Here is a 15916-nt window from a genome sequence, read left to right as displayed (position 1 = left end):
CATAAGCTTGGTGCCAGATTTGAGGGCCTGATCTTCAAACACTCTCTTTCTCAGGCTGCGTTGGCGCACTGTAAGCGGTGTTGAACCTCATTGTCAATGTCTGCCCTTGCTAAGAGGCTCCCGAGGAATGGAAAGTGGTCCATGTTGTTCAGGGCCGCGACGTGGATCTTGATGACTGGGGGGCAGTGCTGTGTGGAGGGGTCAGGTTGATGGAGGACCTTTGTCTTACGGATGTTTAGTGTAAGGTCCATGCTTTCATATGCCTTGGTGACAATGTTGATAATGACTTGGAGTTCAGCCTCTGAATGTGCGCAGATGCAAGCGGCGTCCGCGTACAGTAGTTCGTCGACAGAGGATGGGACGGCCTTGATCTAGCCTAGAGGCGACAAAGGTTGAACAGGTTCCCACTGGTTCTATAGTTTAGTTCCACTCCAGCGGGGAGCTTGTTGATCACAGAGAGCTCACACAGCACACAGAGCAGGTGAATGGCCTCTTCCCAGTGTGAATTTGCTGGTGTTGAATGAAGTGAGATGACTGCCTGATGCTCTTCTCACAGTGAGAGCAACTGAACGGTCTCTCGTCAATGTGAACGAGCTGGTGTTTAATTAAATCTGCAGAGCTTTTACAGCAGTTCCCACAGTCAGTGCAGGTGAACGGCCTCTCCCCGGTTTGAATGCATCGATGAGTTTCCAGGGACTTAAATCTGAAATAAAAAGAGAAAATACTGAAAATACTCAGCAGGTCAAGCAGCATCTGTGGAGAGAGAAACAGAGTTAACGTTTCAGGGCGATGACCTTCCGTCAACGTGCAATAAAACACCTCCCAACAGTCTCTGACTAATGGTGGCCGCAGGACCCACAATCCTCAGTGCTCCAGAAACCGCCCTATCCAACACGCTGATTTTGCGCTGAGAGGGTGCATGCTCCCCAAGGCATGGGCCATTCTGGGAATGCCTGGGTCCTGTCCTTTATCCAGAGTTGGACTCGGTGATGTGATATATTCTGTACAACCTCACAAACACACAGGCTTTAAGATGGCTGATAACTTCAGGAAACTGTTCCCTCTTTATTCTGGTAAACAGCAATGGCTGCATTACCACAGTTGTCCACTGGGTGGAGCTATATATATATATTACACTTCTCCCTTCTTAATGAAGAAGTAATTGTAACAATAATCATCATACATAACTTGCAAGGTTATACATAACAAAAGATATGGACTTATTTTGCCATATTTACAAATCAAGCTTTCTGTCTTAATTGTTTCTCCTCTACGAACTGTGCCAAGTTTGGTTTAACAACAAGAATCTGGTTTGTGGTTGTCGTTTGAGAAACAACTCTGCTGGTGTTCTACCAGTAGTTGTGTGAGGAGTATTACGATATGTAATTAGAAAATTAGCCAATTTGTGTTCCAATGACAACTGCTGTTTCTTTGGATTTGGATCCAACATCTGTTTGATGAGAACACGTTTTACAATTTGTACTGTACACTCTGCTGCACCATTTGAAGCAGGGTGGTATGGTGAAACCTTGGTATGTTTCACACCATTTTTGCTTGTGAACTGTGCAAATCCTTCTGAACAAAATTGTCGTCCATTATCAGACACAATTTCTTCCAGGAGGCCATATGAAGAAAATAATCTTCACAAAATGTCTAATAATTTACTTGTTATTTTCCGCATTGGAAACACCCCTACCCACTTTGAATGGCTATCAATCACAATGAACAATTGTTGTCCTTCTAGCTCAGCAAGATCGATATATAACCTTTGCCACACCCTGGGAGACCATTTCCATGGCTGTAATGGTACTGATGGTGGTTTCTTGCTTACCGATTGACATGTTGTACACTGACTGATGATGTACTCTATATCTTTATCTAGACCTGGCCACCATAAGTAACTGCATGCAAAATTCTTGGTCAAGCACATTCCCAGGTGCTGGTCATGAAGATCTCCTAATAATTTGGACCTGAATTTATTTGGTATAACCCGCTTGCACCCCACATGATACAATCTTTATTGACTGATAATTCATAACTTCCCATAATAGTTCAAAAGATCCAAGAATGGATGAATATATTTCTCTGATACCTGGTTTGGCCAGCCATTTGCGATGTAATCATACACCTTTGGCATAACTGGGTCACATTTGGTTGCTTTATCAATTTCTTCAGCTGTGATTGGCAGTTCATCAATGTATGAAAAATAGAACACTTCTTCCCTATTGGGTGTAACTTGTGATGGGGAAGGCAATCTAGACATAACATCAGCATTACTGTGATCAGCTTAACATCTGTATTCAATATCATATGTGTTGTGTATCTGTAAAGCATGCACTCCCATGTTCCGCCACCAGGGAGCTCATCCCCTGAAGTCCCAAGGGATCTCAGCATCCCTTGGGAGCACTGTATATAAGCCGGCCCTCACAAGGCCTGTTCCTCACTCTGGAGTGTCATATTAAGGACTGAGGTCACTGTTACTTTAACCTCCCTGTGTGCAGCCTCATCTGTGTTAGGAACACAATAACTGGTGACGAGAATACGAATCCAATGCAAAGATGCAGCAAATTGTGGGCATCCTGGAGAAGTTCTCGGAGGGTGAGGACTGGCAAGCCTATGTCGAACGGCTAGACCAGGACTTTGTAGCCAACAAGCTGGACGGAGAAGGAAGCGCTGCAAAAAGGAGAGCGGTTCTCCTCACAGTCTGCGGGGCACCGACCTACAGCCTCATGAAGAATCTTCTGGCTCTGGTGAAACCCACAGATAAGTCATATGAGGAACTGTGTACACTGGTTCGGGAGCATCTTAACCCGAGGGAGAGCGTGCTAATGGCGAGATATCGGTTCTACACGTGCCAGCGATCTGAAGGTCAGGAAGTGGCGAGCTACATCGCCGGGCTTACCCATAGCCATGGAACTGGACACTGGCGCTAGCCAATCCATCATGAGTAAAAAGATGTTTGAGAGACTGGTGCAACAAGGCATTCAGACCAGCCCTGAGCCCCATCCACACAAAACTGAGAACGTACACCAAAGAGCTTATCACCGACCTGGGCAGCGCCATGGTCAAGGTCACCTACAAGGGCACGGTGCACGAACTGCCACTCTGGCTGGGTTCAGTTCTACACTCACTGGTTCCCCTCCCTCTCCCTCCCCTGAAGGTGCTGACTCTGGCTGGGTTCAGTTCTACACTCACTGGTTCCCCACCTTTTGTGAGGTGCTTCGGGAACTTTATTAAACACAAACACCGCAGAAGCACATTAATGTGACGGGTGATCACTGACACACGAGCAGCCCGTGTAGAACCACCCGACAGTCCGGCCCCTTCACAGCCAGTATTTACAGGAGCTGGGACATGGAGTCTCATTAAAATCATCGATATATTTGTTCAAACAAACCAACCCCACCAAAAATACTGAGTAATTTCACTTTCATTTACAGATGCTCCCTGACCGGTCCACATTGACAGACGCTCCCTGACCAGTCCCCATTGACAGACGCTCCCTGACCGCTCCCCATTGACAGACGCTCCCTGACCGGTCCCTATTGACAGATGCTCCCTGACCAGTTCCCATTTACAGATGCTCCCTGACCAGTTCCCATTGACAGACGCTCCCTGACCGGTCCCCATTGACAGACGCTCCCTGACCATTCCCCACTGACAGACGCTCCCTGACCGGTCCCCAGTGACAGACACTCCCTGACCGGTCCCCATTGACAGATGCTCCCTGACCTGTTCCCATTTACAGATGCTCCCTGACCGGTCCCCATTGACAAAAGCTCCCTGACCGGTCCCCATTGACAGACGCTCCCTGACCGGTCCCATTGGCAGATGCTCCCTGACCGGTCCCATTGACAGATGTTCCCTGACCAGTTCCCATTTACAGATGCTCCGTGATCGGTCCCCATTGACAGACGCTCCCTGACTGGTCCCCACTGACAGACGCTCCCTGACCGGTCCCCATTGACAGACGCTCCCTGACCAGTCACCATTTCCCCTCACGTGTTGGGCTTGCTACACACTGGCTAAAAAAGTTCTCCTGAATGCATTTTAGGAATTCCTCACCCTCTGTACCTTTCACACTAATTCTATCCCAGTTAATATTAGGGTAGTTGGAATCTCCTACTATAACTGACCTATAATTTTTGTACTTCTCAGAAATGTACCTACATATTTGCTTTTCTATCTCCCTCTGATTGTTTGGGGGTCTATAGTACACTCCCAGCAGTGTGATCACCCCTTTTTTGTTCTTCAATTCTACCCATATGGCCTCGTTTGATGATCCCTCGAACATAGCATCCCTTCTCACAGCTGTAATTGTTTCTTTAATCAATATTGCAATCCCATCTCTCTTTTTTTTACCCCCCTCTTTATCCCGTCTGAAAACCCTGTAACCAGGAATGTTGAGCTGCCATTGCTGCATATCTATCAGCCATGTCTCAGTAATAGCGATAATATCATACTCCCAAGTGTCTATCTGTGCTCTCAGCTCATCTGACTTATTCCCTATACTCCTTGCATTGAAGTATACACCATTTAGTATTGCCAAACTCCTTTGTTGTCTATTTTCCAGCCCTTGTTTCCTCTGTCTTCCAAATTCACTTTCAACTTTTCTGCTGCCCAATTCCAGCTTTGCTTCTCTCTCCACTGAATCTATTCTCCGATTCCCATTCCCCTGCCAAGCTAATTTAAACCCTCCCCAACAGCACTAGCAAACCCCCCTGCGAGGATATTGGTCCCGGCTCTGTTGAGGTGCAACCCGTCCGGCTTGTACAGGTCCCACATCCCCCAGAAACAGTCCCAATGCCTCAGGAATCTAAAGCCCTCCCTCCTGCACCATCTCTCCAGCCACGCATTCATCTGCTCTATCCTCCTATTTCTGTATTCACTAGCTGGTGGTACTGGGAGTAATCTGGAGATTACTACCTTTAAGGTCCTGCTTTCTAATCTCTCTCCTAGCTCCCTAAACTCTGCCTGCAGGATGTCATCCCTCTTTCTACCTGTGTTATTGGTCCCAATACGGACCACGACCTCTGGCTGTTCACCCTCTCCCCCCGGCTGTTCACCCTCACCTCCAGAATGTTTTGCAGGAGCAGTACAGCAGCACCTTAACAATGTCTCATCAGCCTGCAGGCTTCTGTTAAATATATTTGCTAAGCAAATTTAAAACCAGGTTTTCAGGCATGATGCTCTATTCACACATCGAAGGTGAGGGAGATGCTGTGGGGCACACGCTAAGTCCAGTAGTTGATAATGATTAACAGACTGGGTTTTGTGTTTAGTGATCCCGGGCGTGTTCCTGATACCTTCCCTGGATACCAAGGCTAGGAGAGGCACTCTGGGAGGTATAGGGAGCTGGAACTTGTCCATGAGAGTAACCGAAGGTATGGGCACTGAAATGATCTAGAGCTAGAATGGCGAAAAGGTCCAAAAATGGAACAGTCGGTAACAAGACATCAGTCAGTCTCTTATCTTGGAGAAATAAAGAATACAACACAATGTATTTATACCAAAAGTGTTTTCGTTGACATATATCCAGAAACTTAAACACCAGCCCAGTTATAGGGGTTATCAACATCGGCACAAACAACCAAAGGATGTGATTAACAGCAGAATCCAACCCCCGCAGTCACTTGTGAACTCGTTGGTGTGTCAGCAGGCTGGATGACTGAGTGAATCCCTTCCCACACACGGAGCAGGTGAACGGCCTCTCCCCGGAGTTTGCTGTGGGGCCTGGGCCACACTCGGTGTGTGTGAAGCCCGCGTCTCCCAGCCCGGGGTTTATTAACCCGTTCCCTCCGCCCATCTCTCACCCACTGCCCGACCGACCAACCGCGCATGCTCAGTTCACACCGCCCGGGGGACTGACGGCAGCTCCGGAGCAATAGGAAGAGTGGGGGCGGGGCTGGAGGACCGAGCAGCTGGTTGGTCCTCCAACCAATCAGAGTGTGTGAGGGGCGGGGCTTGCAGCACCCAGTGGGCGGGGCTGAGCCCGGATCTCCCTCACTGAGCATGCGCGGGCGGTGGAGACAGACTCCGGTTGGACAGGTGGTCTTGGGAGACGGGAGGAGATTGTGGCCGCAGCGGAGGAATTGCACTCGCGGCTGGTCTGGGAATCTTTATAAAATCCTGGTGTGGGCCTCAGGCCCCGCCTTTGCATCGCGGTGACAGGCCCAGGTCAGCAGGGTCACCGGCCGCCATCTTGGGCAGGACAGGGTCACGGCACATTCGTGGTCACCTTATTCAAGGAACACCAAGGGCGCGGGGCTTCAGGGTCCCAGTGACTCACTGATTCTATCCTCACTCTGCACACAGCGGGTAGAACTGAACTCAACCAGTGCAGAGGGAGCGAGAAAACTGGGAGTGGAGGAAAGAAATGTTGCCGAAGGTGCGATGGGTTTGGATTTCAGCTCAGGGACGGTGATTTATAGCTTCAGGGGTAAAACGTGTTATTTTGGTCATATTTGTATAATTGCCATGTTCTGCCTACGGGGCAATCACAGGCCACTGACCAACACCGTCGCTTGTCAGAATAGGGCCAGAGGCAGCTTGGTGACTTCATCTTATAAACACTGGGTTGGGAAACAGGAATTCTATTGCTTCTGGGCACTGGACTTGCACTGTCCTCCCTCTGCCCACTTTCTATATCGCTCTCCACCTACATCCCACTTTCCCCCTCTCAAACCTTCTTCATTCTGTGTCCGCCCCTGGAAAAATCTCTCTCTCAATTCACTTACAACTGCACTTTCAAATTCCAACCTGTCCAGCCTTTGGTCCTTCATTCACGAGAACTTTTCTGCAGCCACCGATCTGCTTACCCACACCCTCACCACCTTTGATGCCCTAGTCCCCATTAAAACCATTACTCTCTCTCATCCTGGCGTTTCCCCCTGGTACAGCCCTGATCTTCACCCCCTTAAGTCTAAGGGACGCAAACGTGAATGCATATGGCCTCACCCTCCCTATCCCTGTAACCTCTCCCAACTTTGCACCCTCCGACCTCCCATGAATATCAGCGGCCTTTCAATGTGGAAGGAGAAATGTCTTTTGTCTTTTCTGTCTGTGGGAAAAGATTTCAAACATCAGTGTCACTGGAAAAGCCCTGAGACACACACACCCGAGTGAGTGTGTTCCAGTGCACTGACTGTGGAAAGAGCTTTAACCAGTTACACAGCCTGAAAAAACATCGCACCATTCACAGCGGGGAGAAACCGTACACGTGTTGTGTGTGTGGACGAGGCTTCAGCTGATCGTCCAGCCTTGAGACAGAAGGACACCCGCACCATGGAGAAACCATGGAAGTGTGGGGACTGTGGGAAGGAATGCAGTTACCCATCTGAGCTGGAAACTCATCGGCGCAGTCACACCGGGGAGAGACCGTTCACCTGTTCCGTGTGTGGGAAAGGATTCACTAACTCCTCCAGCCTCACTGTTCACTGTAATGAGGGACCATTTAAATTTTCTGGCATGAGAAGAGCTTTAAAAGCAGAAAGCATCTGATGCAACACCAACGCACTCACACCGGGGAGAGGCCATTCACTTGCTCTGTGTGTGGGAAGGGATTCACCTGCTCATCCTCCTTACTGAGACACCAGCGTGTTCACAAGTGACTGCAGGGGTTGGATTGTGGTGTTATTGTTACGTTTAATCACATCCAGAACTGAACCATGTTCACTCTGACAGTAGGGGTTTGGTAAAGCTAACCCATATAACTGGGCTGGAGTTTAATCTGTATCAATGTCAAATAAATTTGCTTTCTTTCAAACAAATGCAGTGTGTCGAGTCCTTGATGTCTCGACAATAAGACGAGCTGATTGAGCACTTGCTACAAAGTGAGTGCAATCCATCTGAGAACTGATTCTCACAACTTTCTAAACGATCAATCTATAAGGTGTTCAAGTTTGACAGGATAGAACATTCTGATGTATCACAGAGCCCACTCTAACCATCCTGGGCACTGAGTCCCTGTAATATTGGCTTTTAACCTCTGGGAAATATTCTGATAATCTGTTATTGTCACGGGGCAAAGCAGCATTGTTACTTTAACATCAATTTAATCAAACTCAGCGGGCAATCGATCTCCAAAGGGAAACGTCTTCTTAAAGCTGACCGTGTCGGCAGTTCTGCAGCTCATCTCTCACTGTGAGCGAGTCAGAATAAGAAGCTTTAACTGTTCTATATGTAAACTTGTATTTACTCTGTACAGCCACAAGAGGGCTCATCCCCTGGAGTCCCAAGGGATCCCATAATCCCTTGGGAGCACAGGTATTTAAGGAGGCTTCACAGGTTGGAGAGGCACTCTGGAGACCTGCAATAAAAGACTACGGTCACACTTCACTTTGAGCTCACAGTATCCAGTCAGACTCTTCATACATAACAACTGGCGACGAGATACAGATAGCGAACCCAGTGATGCAGAGAACAGTGGGCACCCTGGAGAAATTCGCAGAGGGAGATGATTGGGAAACCTTTGTGGAGCGATTCGACCAATACTTCGTGGCCAACGAGCTGAAAGGAGAAGCGAATGCTGCCAAACAAAGGGCGATTCTCCTCACCGTCTGTGGGGCACCAACGTATGGCCTCATAAAAATTCTGCTTGCTCCAGCGAAACCCACAGAGAAATCGTATGATGATTTGTGCACACTGGTCCAGGAGCATTTGAACCCGAAGGAAAGCGTTCTGATGGCGAGGTACCGGTTCTACACCTAGAAAAGGTCTGAAGGACAGGAAGTGGCGAGTTATGTCGCCGAGCTAAGACGCCTTGGAGGACATTGCGAATTTGAAGGACATTTGGAGCACATGCTCAGAGACTTTTTCACACTTGGCATTGGCCACGAAACAATACTTCGCAAACTTTGACCCCAACCTTGAGTAAGGCCATAGCGATAGCCCAGGCGTTCATTGTCACCAGTGACAATACTAAGCAACTCTCTCAGCACACAAGTGCTGCTACAAGTACTGTGAACAAAGTGATGTTGTTTTCGAATCGTAACATACAGGGCAGGTCACGCATACCTGCAGCTACACGTAAGCAGATGTCTCAGAGTCCACCAGCAAGGGTGATGAATGCAAGGCCGTTAACACCTTGTTGGCGCTGCGGGGGGTGATCATCGTTTCCATTCATGCTGCTTCAAAGGATACATTTGCAAGGGCTGTGGAACAATGGGACATCTCCAACGTATGTGCAGATGAGGTGCAAATCCTGTTAATCCTGCAATCCACCACGTTGCAGAGGAGGACAGATCCATGGTGGATCACGACGAACCAGAGCCTCAGACCAGGAGGCAGAGGTACATGGGGTGCACACATTTACTACAAAGTGTCCCCTGATATTGCTGAATGTTGAACTAAATGGACTCCCGGTGTCAATGGAGCTGGACACGGGCGCGAGCCCGTCCATCGTGAGCAAAAAGACTTTCGAAAAATTGTGGTGCAGCAAGGCCTCAAGGCCAATCTTAAGTTGCACGAAACTAAGAACTTATACAAAGGAACTGATTCCCGTAATTGGCAGTGCTACTGTAAAGGTCTCCTACGATGGATCGGTGCACAAGCTACCACTCTGGGTGGTACCGGGTGATGGTCCCACACTGCTCGGCAGGAGCTGACTGGGGAAGATACGCTGGAACTGGGACGATGTCTGAGCGCTCTCGCCCGCTGTCGACACTTCGTGTGCCCAGGTCTTAAACAAGTTTCCTTCATTGTTTGAACCAGGCATCGGGAAATACCAAGCAGCAAAAGTGCAGATCCACCTAATTCCGGGGGCGCAACCCATTCATCACAAGGCGAGAGCAGTACCGTACATGATGAGAGAAAGGGTAGAGATCGAGCTGGACTGGCTGCAAAGAGAAGGCATCATTTCACCGATCGAATTCAACGAGTGGGCCAGCCCGATCCTCCCAGTCCTCAAAGGAGACGGCACAGTCAGACTCTGTGGTGATCACAAAGTAACTTTCAATCGTTTTTCCCTGCAGGACCAATACCCTCTACCAAAGGCCAACGACCTCTTTGCAACGCTGGCGGGAGGAAAGATGTTCACGAAGCTGTACTTGACTTCAGCCTACATGATACAGGAGCTGGAAGAATCCCCGAAGGGTCTCACCTGCATCAACACACACAAAGGTCTCTTCATTTATAACAGATGCCCGTTTGGAATTCGATCAGCCGCGGCGATATTCCAGAGAAACATGGAAAGCTTACTGAAGTCAGTCCCGCGCACGGTGGTCTTCCAAGACGACATCTTGGTTACAGGTCGGGACACAGTCGAGCATCTGCAGAACCTGGAGGAGGTTCTTAGTTGACTCAACTGCGTGGGGCTCAGGTTAAAATGCTCGCCTGACGCCTGAAGTGCGATTTTCTGGCGCCTGAAGTGGAGTTCCTGGGGAGAAGAATCGCGGTGGATGGCATCAGGCTCACCGATTCGAAGTCGGAGGCAATTGAGAACGCATCGAGGCCACAGAACATGATGGAGATGGGGTCGTTTCTAGGACTCCTGAACTACTTTGGTAACTTCTCACCGGGTCTCAGCACACTGTTAGAACCATTGCACGCCTTACTGCGTAAAGGAGACGAATGGGTTTGGGGCAAAAGCCAAGAAAATGCCTTTGTAAAAGCTAGAAAATTGTTATGCTCAAACAAATTGCTTGAGTTGTATGATCCATGTAAGCGTTTGGTACTAGCATGTAATGCGTCATCATATGGCGTCAGGTGTGTATTGCAACAAGCTAATGATTTGGGGAAATTCCAACCAGTTGCTTATGCATCCAAGAGTCTGACTAAGGCTGAGAGAGCCTACAGCATGATTGCAAAAGAAGCATTAGCGTGTGTCTATGGGGTAAAGAAAATGCATCAATACCTGTTTGGGCTCAAATTTGAATTGGAAACTGACCATAAGCCACTGATATCACTGTTTTCCAATAATAAGGGGATAAACACGAATGCATCGGCCCGCATCCAGAGATGGGCGCTTGCGTTGTCCGCATACAAGTACGCCATCCGCCACAGGCCAGGCACAGAAAACTGTGCCGATGCTCTCAGTAGGCAGCCAATGCCCACCACGGGGGTGGAAATGGCGCAGCCCGCAGATTTAGTCATGGGTACAATCACCCGTCATAGCCCGACAGATTAAATCTGGATGAGCCAGGACCCCTTACTGTCCCGAGTTAAAAACTGTATGCTTCACAGGAGCTAGTCCAGTGTCCCAGTAGAAATGCAGGAAGAGATAAAGCCATTCCAGTGTCGCAAAGGTGAAATGTCTATACAGGCAGACTGCCTTCTGTGGGGTAATCGGGTAGCGGTTCCCAAGAAGGGCAGAGAGACCTTCATCTGTGACCACCACAGTACCCACCCAGGCATCGTAATGATGAAAGCGATAGCCAGATCCCACGTGTGGTGGCCCAGTATTGATGCGGACTTAGAGTCCTGCGTGCACAGATGTAACACATGCTCGCAGTTAAGCAATGTACCTAGAGAGGCGCCACTAAGTTTATGGTCTTGACCCTCCAAACCGTGGTCTAGGGTCCAGGTCGACTATGCAGGCCCGTTCTTGGGTAAAATGTTCCTTGTAGTTGTAGGTGCGTACTCCAAATGGATTGAATGTGAGATAATGTTGGCTAGCACGTCCGCTGACACCACTGAAAGCCTGCGGGTCATGTTTGCCACGCACGGCCTGCCCAATGTCCTTGTGAGCGACAACGGGCCATGTTTTACCAGTGCTGAGTTCAAAGAATTCATGACCGGCAATGGGATCAAACATGTTACATCTGGGAAGCCACTTGGGACCTTGTCCATAATTCAACCAGCATCTAATGGTCAGGCAGAGAGAGCAGTGCAAACCATCAAGCAGGGCTTGAAGAGGGTAACGGAAGGCTCACTGCAGACTCGCCTATCCTGAGTCCTGCTTAGCTACTGCACAAGACCCTATTCGCTTACTAGGATCCCACCTGCTGAACTACTCATGCAAAGGGCACTTAAGATAAGGTTCTCGTCAATTCACCCTGATCTACATGAATAGGTAGAGAGCAGGCGGCTTCAACATAGTCAATATCATGATAGCACAAATGTGTCACGCGAGATTGAAATCAATGATCCTGTATTTGTATTGAATTATGGATAAGGTCCCAAGTGACTTCCCAGCACTGTTGTGGCCAAAGAGGGGAGCAGGGTGTTTCGGGTCAAACTGTCAAATGGACTCATTCACCGGAAACACTTGGACCAAATCAAACTCAGGTTCATGGGCTACCCTGAGCAACCCACTTTGGATCCCACCTTCTTTGATCCCCCAACATACACACCAGTGGCAACCGGCATCGCGGTTGGCCACAAAGCAGAACCCATCATCTACAGCAGCCCAGCAGGACTCACCACACCAGGCAGCCCAGCAAGGCCAGCTGCACAGCAGCCCAGCGAAGGCCCAACAGACGATTCACCAAAACCAGCATTTGCCCCGAGACGATCAACCAGGGCAAGAAGGGCCCCAGATCGACTCACCTTGTAAATAGTTACACTGTTGACTTTGGGGTGAGTGTTGTTATATATGTAAACTTGTATTTACTCTGTACAGCCACTAGAGGGCTCATCCCCTGGAGTCCTAAGGGATCCCATAATTCCTTGGGAGCACAGGTATTTAAGGAGGCCTCACAGGTTGGAGAGGCACTCTGGAGGCCTGCAATAAAGGACTAAGGTCACACTTCACTTTGAGCTCACAGTATCCAGTCAGACTCTTTTTTCATACATAACATTAACAACAGCCGATGTTTCACAAAGGGAGACCTCACCAGACCAAAGGACATTGGTGGCGTTTAATGGGCTGTTTGTGTCACTGGGCTACAGGAGACCATTTTAACAGAAGGAAAGCTGGTCACAGCAAACAGAGAGTTTACCGGCCTGTCCAGGGCCCACTCTGACCCCCACATTCTCTCTCTCACTATTTATGGACACTGCAGTAATTGCTCCTCTGACCTTTCCTCCCTTGTCCCTCCTACACCCCTAATACACGGCCCGACACAATCTCCCTCCCCCGACATCCTCACTGTACTGGAATCCCCACCCACTCCTTGCTCTCTCCCTGGATCCTGAAAATACTGAACTCAGCCTTCCCCTCCTGTCCACAGCTTCTCAAACTGAGTCCTGACTCCATGATTTACTTCCCCTTCTCTCCTCCCCTTCTCCCCTTCGGTTGTGTTCCACACTCTGGGCCCTGGGCCTTCCCCGGGGATTCTCAATATGAGCAGAGGGGATGTGTGTTGAGACAGGATGTCCCAACTCTCCTCCTCCGGGTTGTGTCACATAGAAACATAGAAAATAGGTGCAGGAGTAGGCCATCCGGCCCTTCGAGCCTGCATCACCATTCAATAAGATCATGGCTGATCATTCCTTCAGTACCCCGTTCCTACTTTCTCTCCATACCCCTTGATCCCTTTAGCCGCAAGGGCCATATCTAACTCCCTCTTGAATATATCCAATGAACTGGCATCAACAACTCTCTGCGGTAGGGAATTCCACAGGTTAACAACTCTCTGAGTGAAGAAGTTCCTCCTCATCTCAGTCCTAAATGGCTTACCCCTTATCCTTAGATTATGTCCCCTTGTTCTGGACTTGCCCAACATCGGGAACATTCTTCCTGTATCTAACCTGTCCAGTCCCGTCAGAATGTTATATGTTTCTATGAGATCCCCTCTCATCCTTCTAAACTCCAGTGAATACAGTCTCTCCTCATATGTCAGTCCTGCCATCCCGGGAATCAGTCTGGTGAACCTTCGCTGCACTCCCTCAATAGCAAGAATGTCCTTCCTCAGATTTGGAGACCAAAACTTAACACAATATTCCAGGTGGGGCCTCACCAAGGCCCTGTACAATTGCAGTAAGACTTCCCTGCTCCTATACTCAAATCCCCTTGCTATGAAGGCCAACATACCATTTGCCTTCTTCACCGCCTGCTGTACCTGCATGCCAACCTTCAATGACTGATGAACCATGACACCCAGGTCTCGCTGCACCTCCCCTTTTCCTAATCTGTCGCCATTCAGATAATATTCTGCCTTCGTGTTTTTGCCCCCAAAGTGAATAACCTCACATGTATCCACATTATACTGCATCTGCCATGTATTTGCCCACTCACCTAACCTGTCCAAATCACCCTGCAGCCTCTTAGCATCCTCCTCACAGCTCACACCGCCACCCAGTTTAGTGTCATCTGCAAACTTGGAGATATTACACTCAATTCCATCATCTAAATCATTAATATATATTGTAAAGAGCTGGGGTCCCAGCACTGAGCCCTGCGGCACTCCACTAGTCACTGCCTGCCATTCTGAAAAGGACCCGTTAATCCCGACTCTCTGCTTCCTGTCTGCCAACCAGTTCTCTATCCACGTCAGTACATTACCCCCAATAACATGTGCTTTGATTTTGCACACCAATCTCTTGTGTGGGACCTTGTCAAAAGCCTTTTGAAAGTCCAAATACACCACATCCACTGGTTCTTCCCTGTCCACTCTACTCGTTACATCCTCAAAAAATTCCAGAAGATTTGTCAAGCATGATTTCCCCTCCATAAATCCATGCTGAATTGGACCAAACCTATCACTGCTTTCCAAATGCCCTGCTATTTCATCCTTACTGATTGATTTCAACATTTTTCCCACTACTGATGTCAGGCTAACCGGTCTATAATTACCCGTTTTCTCTCTCCCTCCTTTTTTAAAAAGTGGTGTTACATTAGCAACCCTCTAGTCCATAGGAACTGATCCAGAGTCGATAGACTGTTGGAAAATGATCACCAATGCATCCACTATTTCTAGGGCCACTTCCTTAAGTACTCTGGGATGTAGACTATCAGGCCCTGGGGATTTATCGGCCTTCAATCCCATCAATTTCCCTAACACAATTTCCCGCCTAATAAGGATATCCTTCAGTTCCTCCTTCTCACTAGACCTTCGGTCCGCTAGTACATCTGGAAGGTTATTTGTGTCTTCCTTTGTGAAGACAGAACCAAAGTACTTGTTCAATTGGTCTGCCATTTCTTTGTTCCCCATTATAAATTCACCCGAATCCAACTGCAAGGAACCTACGTTTGTCTTCACTAATCTTTTTCTCTTCACATATCTATAGAAGCTTTTGCAGTCATTTTTTATGTTTCCAGCAAGCTTCCTCTCGTGCTCTATTTTCCCCCTCTTAATTAAACCCTGTGTCCTCCTTTGCTGTATGCTAAATCTCGCCCAGTTCTCTGGCTTGCTACTTTTTCTGGCTAATTTGTATGCCTTTTCCTTGGATTTAACACTCTCCTTAATTTCCCTTGTTAGCCATGGTTGAGCCACCTTCCCCGTTTTATTTTTATTCCAGACAGGGATGTACAATTGTTGAAGTTCGTCCATATGATCTTTAAAGGTTTGCCATTGCCTATCCACTGTCAACCCTTTAAGTATCATTTGCCAGTCTAAACTTGCCAATTCGTGCCTCATACCATCAAAGTTACCTTTCCTTAAGTTCAGGACCCTAGTTTCTGAATTAACTGTGTCACTCTCCATCTTAATAAGGAATTCTACCATATTATGGTCACTCTTCCCCAAGGGGCCTCGCACAACAAGATTGCTAATTAGTCCCCTCTCATTGCACATCACCCAGTCTCGGATGGCCAGCTCTCTGGTTGGTTCCTCGACATATTGGTCCAGAAAACTATCCCTAATACACTCCAGGAAATCCTCCTCCACCGCATTGCTACCAGTTAGGTTAGCTAAATCAATATATAGATTAAAGTCACATAGAAAACATAGAAACATAGAAAATAGGTGCAGGAGCAGGCTATTCAGCCCTTCTAGCCTGCACCGCCATTCAATGAGTTCATGGCTGAACATGAAACTTCAGTACCCCCTTGCTGCTTTCTCGCCATACCCCTTGATCCCCTGAGTAGTAAGGACTT

The 15916-nt window shown here is 48.3% G+C and overlaps 1 protein-coding gene across 1 annotated transcript; it reads right to left on the bottom strand.

Moving 5' to 3' along the window:
- Positions 1 to 450: 450 nt before the first annotated feature.
- On the bottom strand, positions 451 to 5806 carry LOC139232770 (gastrula zinc finger protein XlCGF8.2DB-like). Its single transcript, XM_070863272.1, has 2 exons — positions 5634 to 5806; positions 451 to 703 (listed from the first exon to the last, which is right to left on the bottom strand). Exons 1-2 carry the CDS (start codon positions 5804 to 5806, stop codon positions 451 to 453), a joined length of 426 nt encoding a protein of 141 aa, XP_070719373.1.
- Between the last annotated feature and the right edge of the window lie 10110 nt (positions 5807 to 15916).

Source organism: Pristiophorus japonicus, chromosome 20 (assembly GCF_044704955.1).
Source record: "Pristiophorus japonicus isolate sPriJap1 chromosome 20, sPriJap1.hap1, whole genome shotgun sequence".
Taxonomy (NCBI): Eukaryota; Metazoa; Chordata; class Chondrichthyes; family Pristiophoridae; genus Pristiophorus; species Pristiophorus japonicus.
The sequence above is the reverse complement of the archived record's forward strand: the minus strand, read 5'-3'. Positions and strand labels throughout refer to the sequence as shown.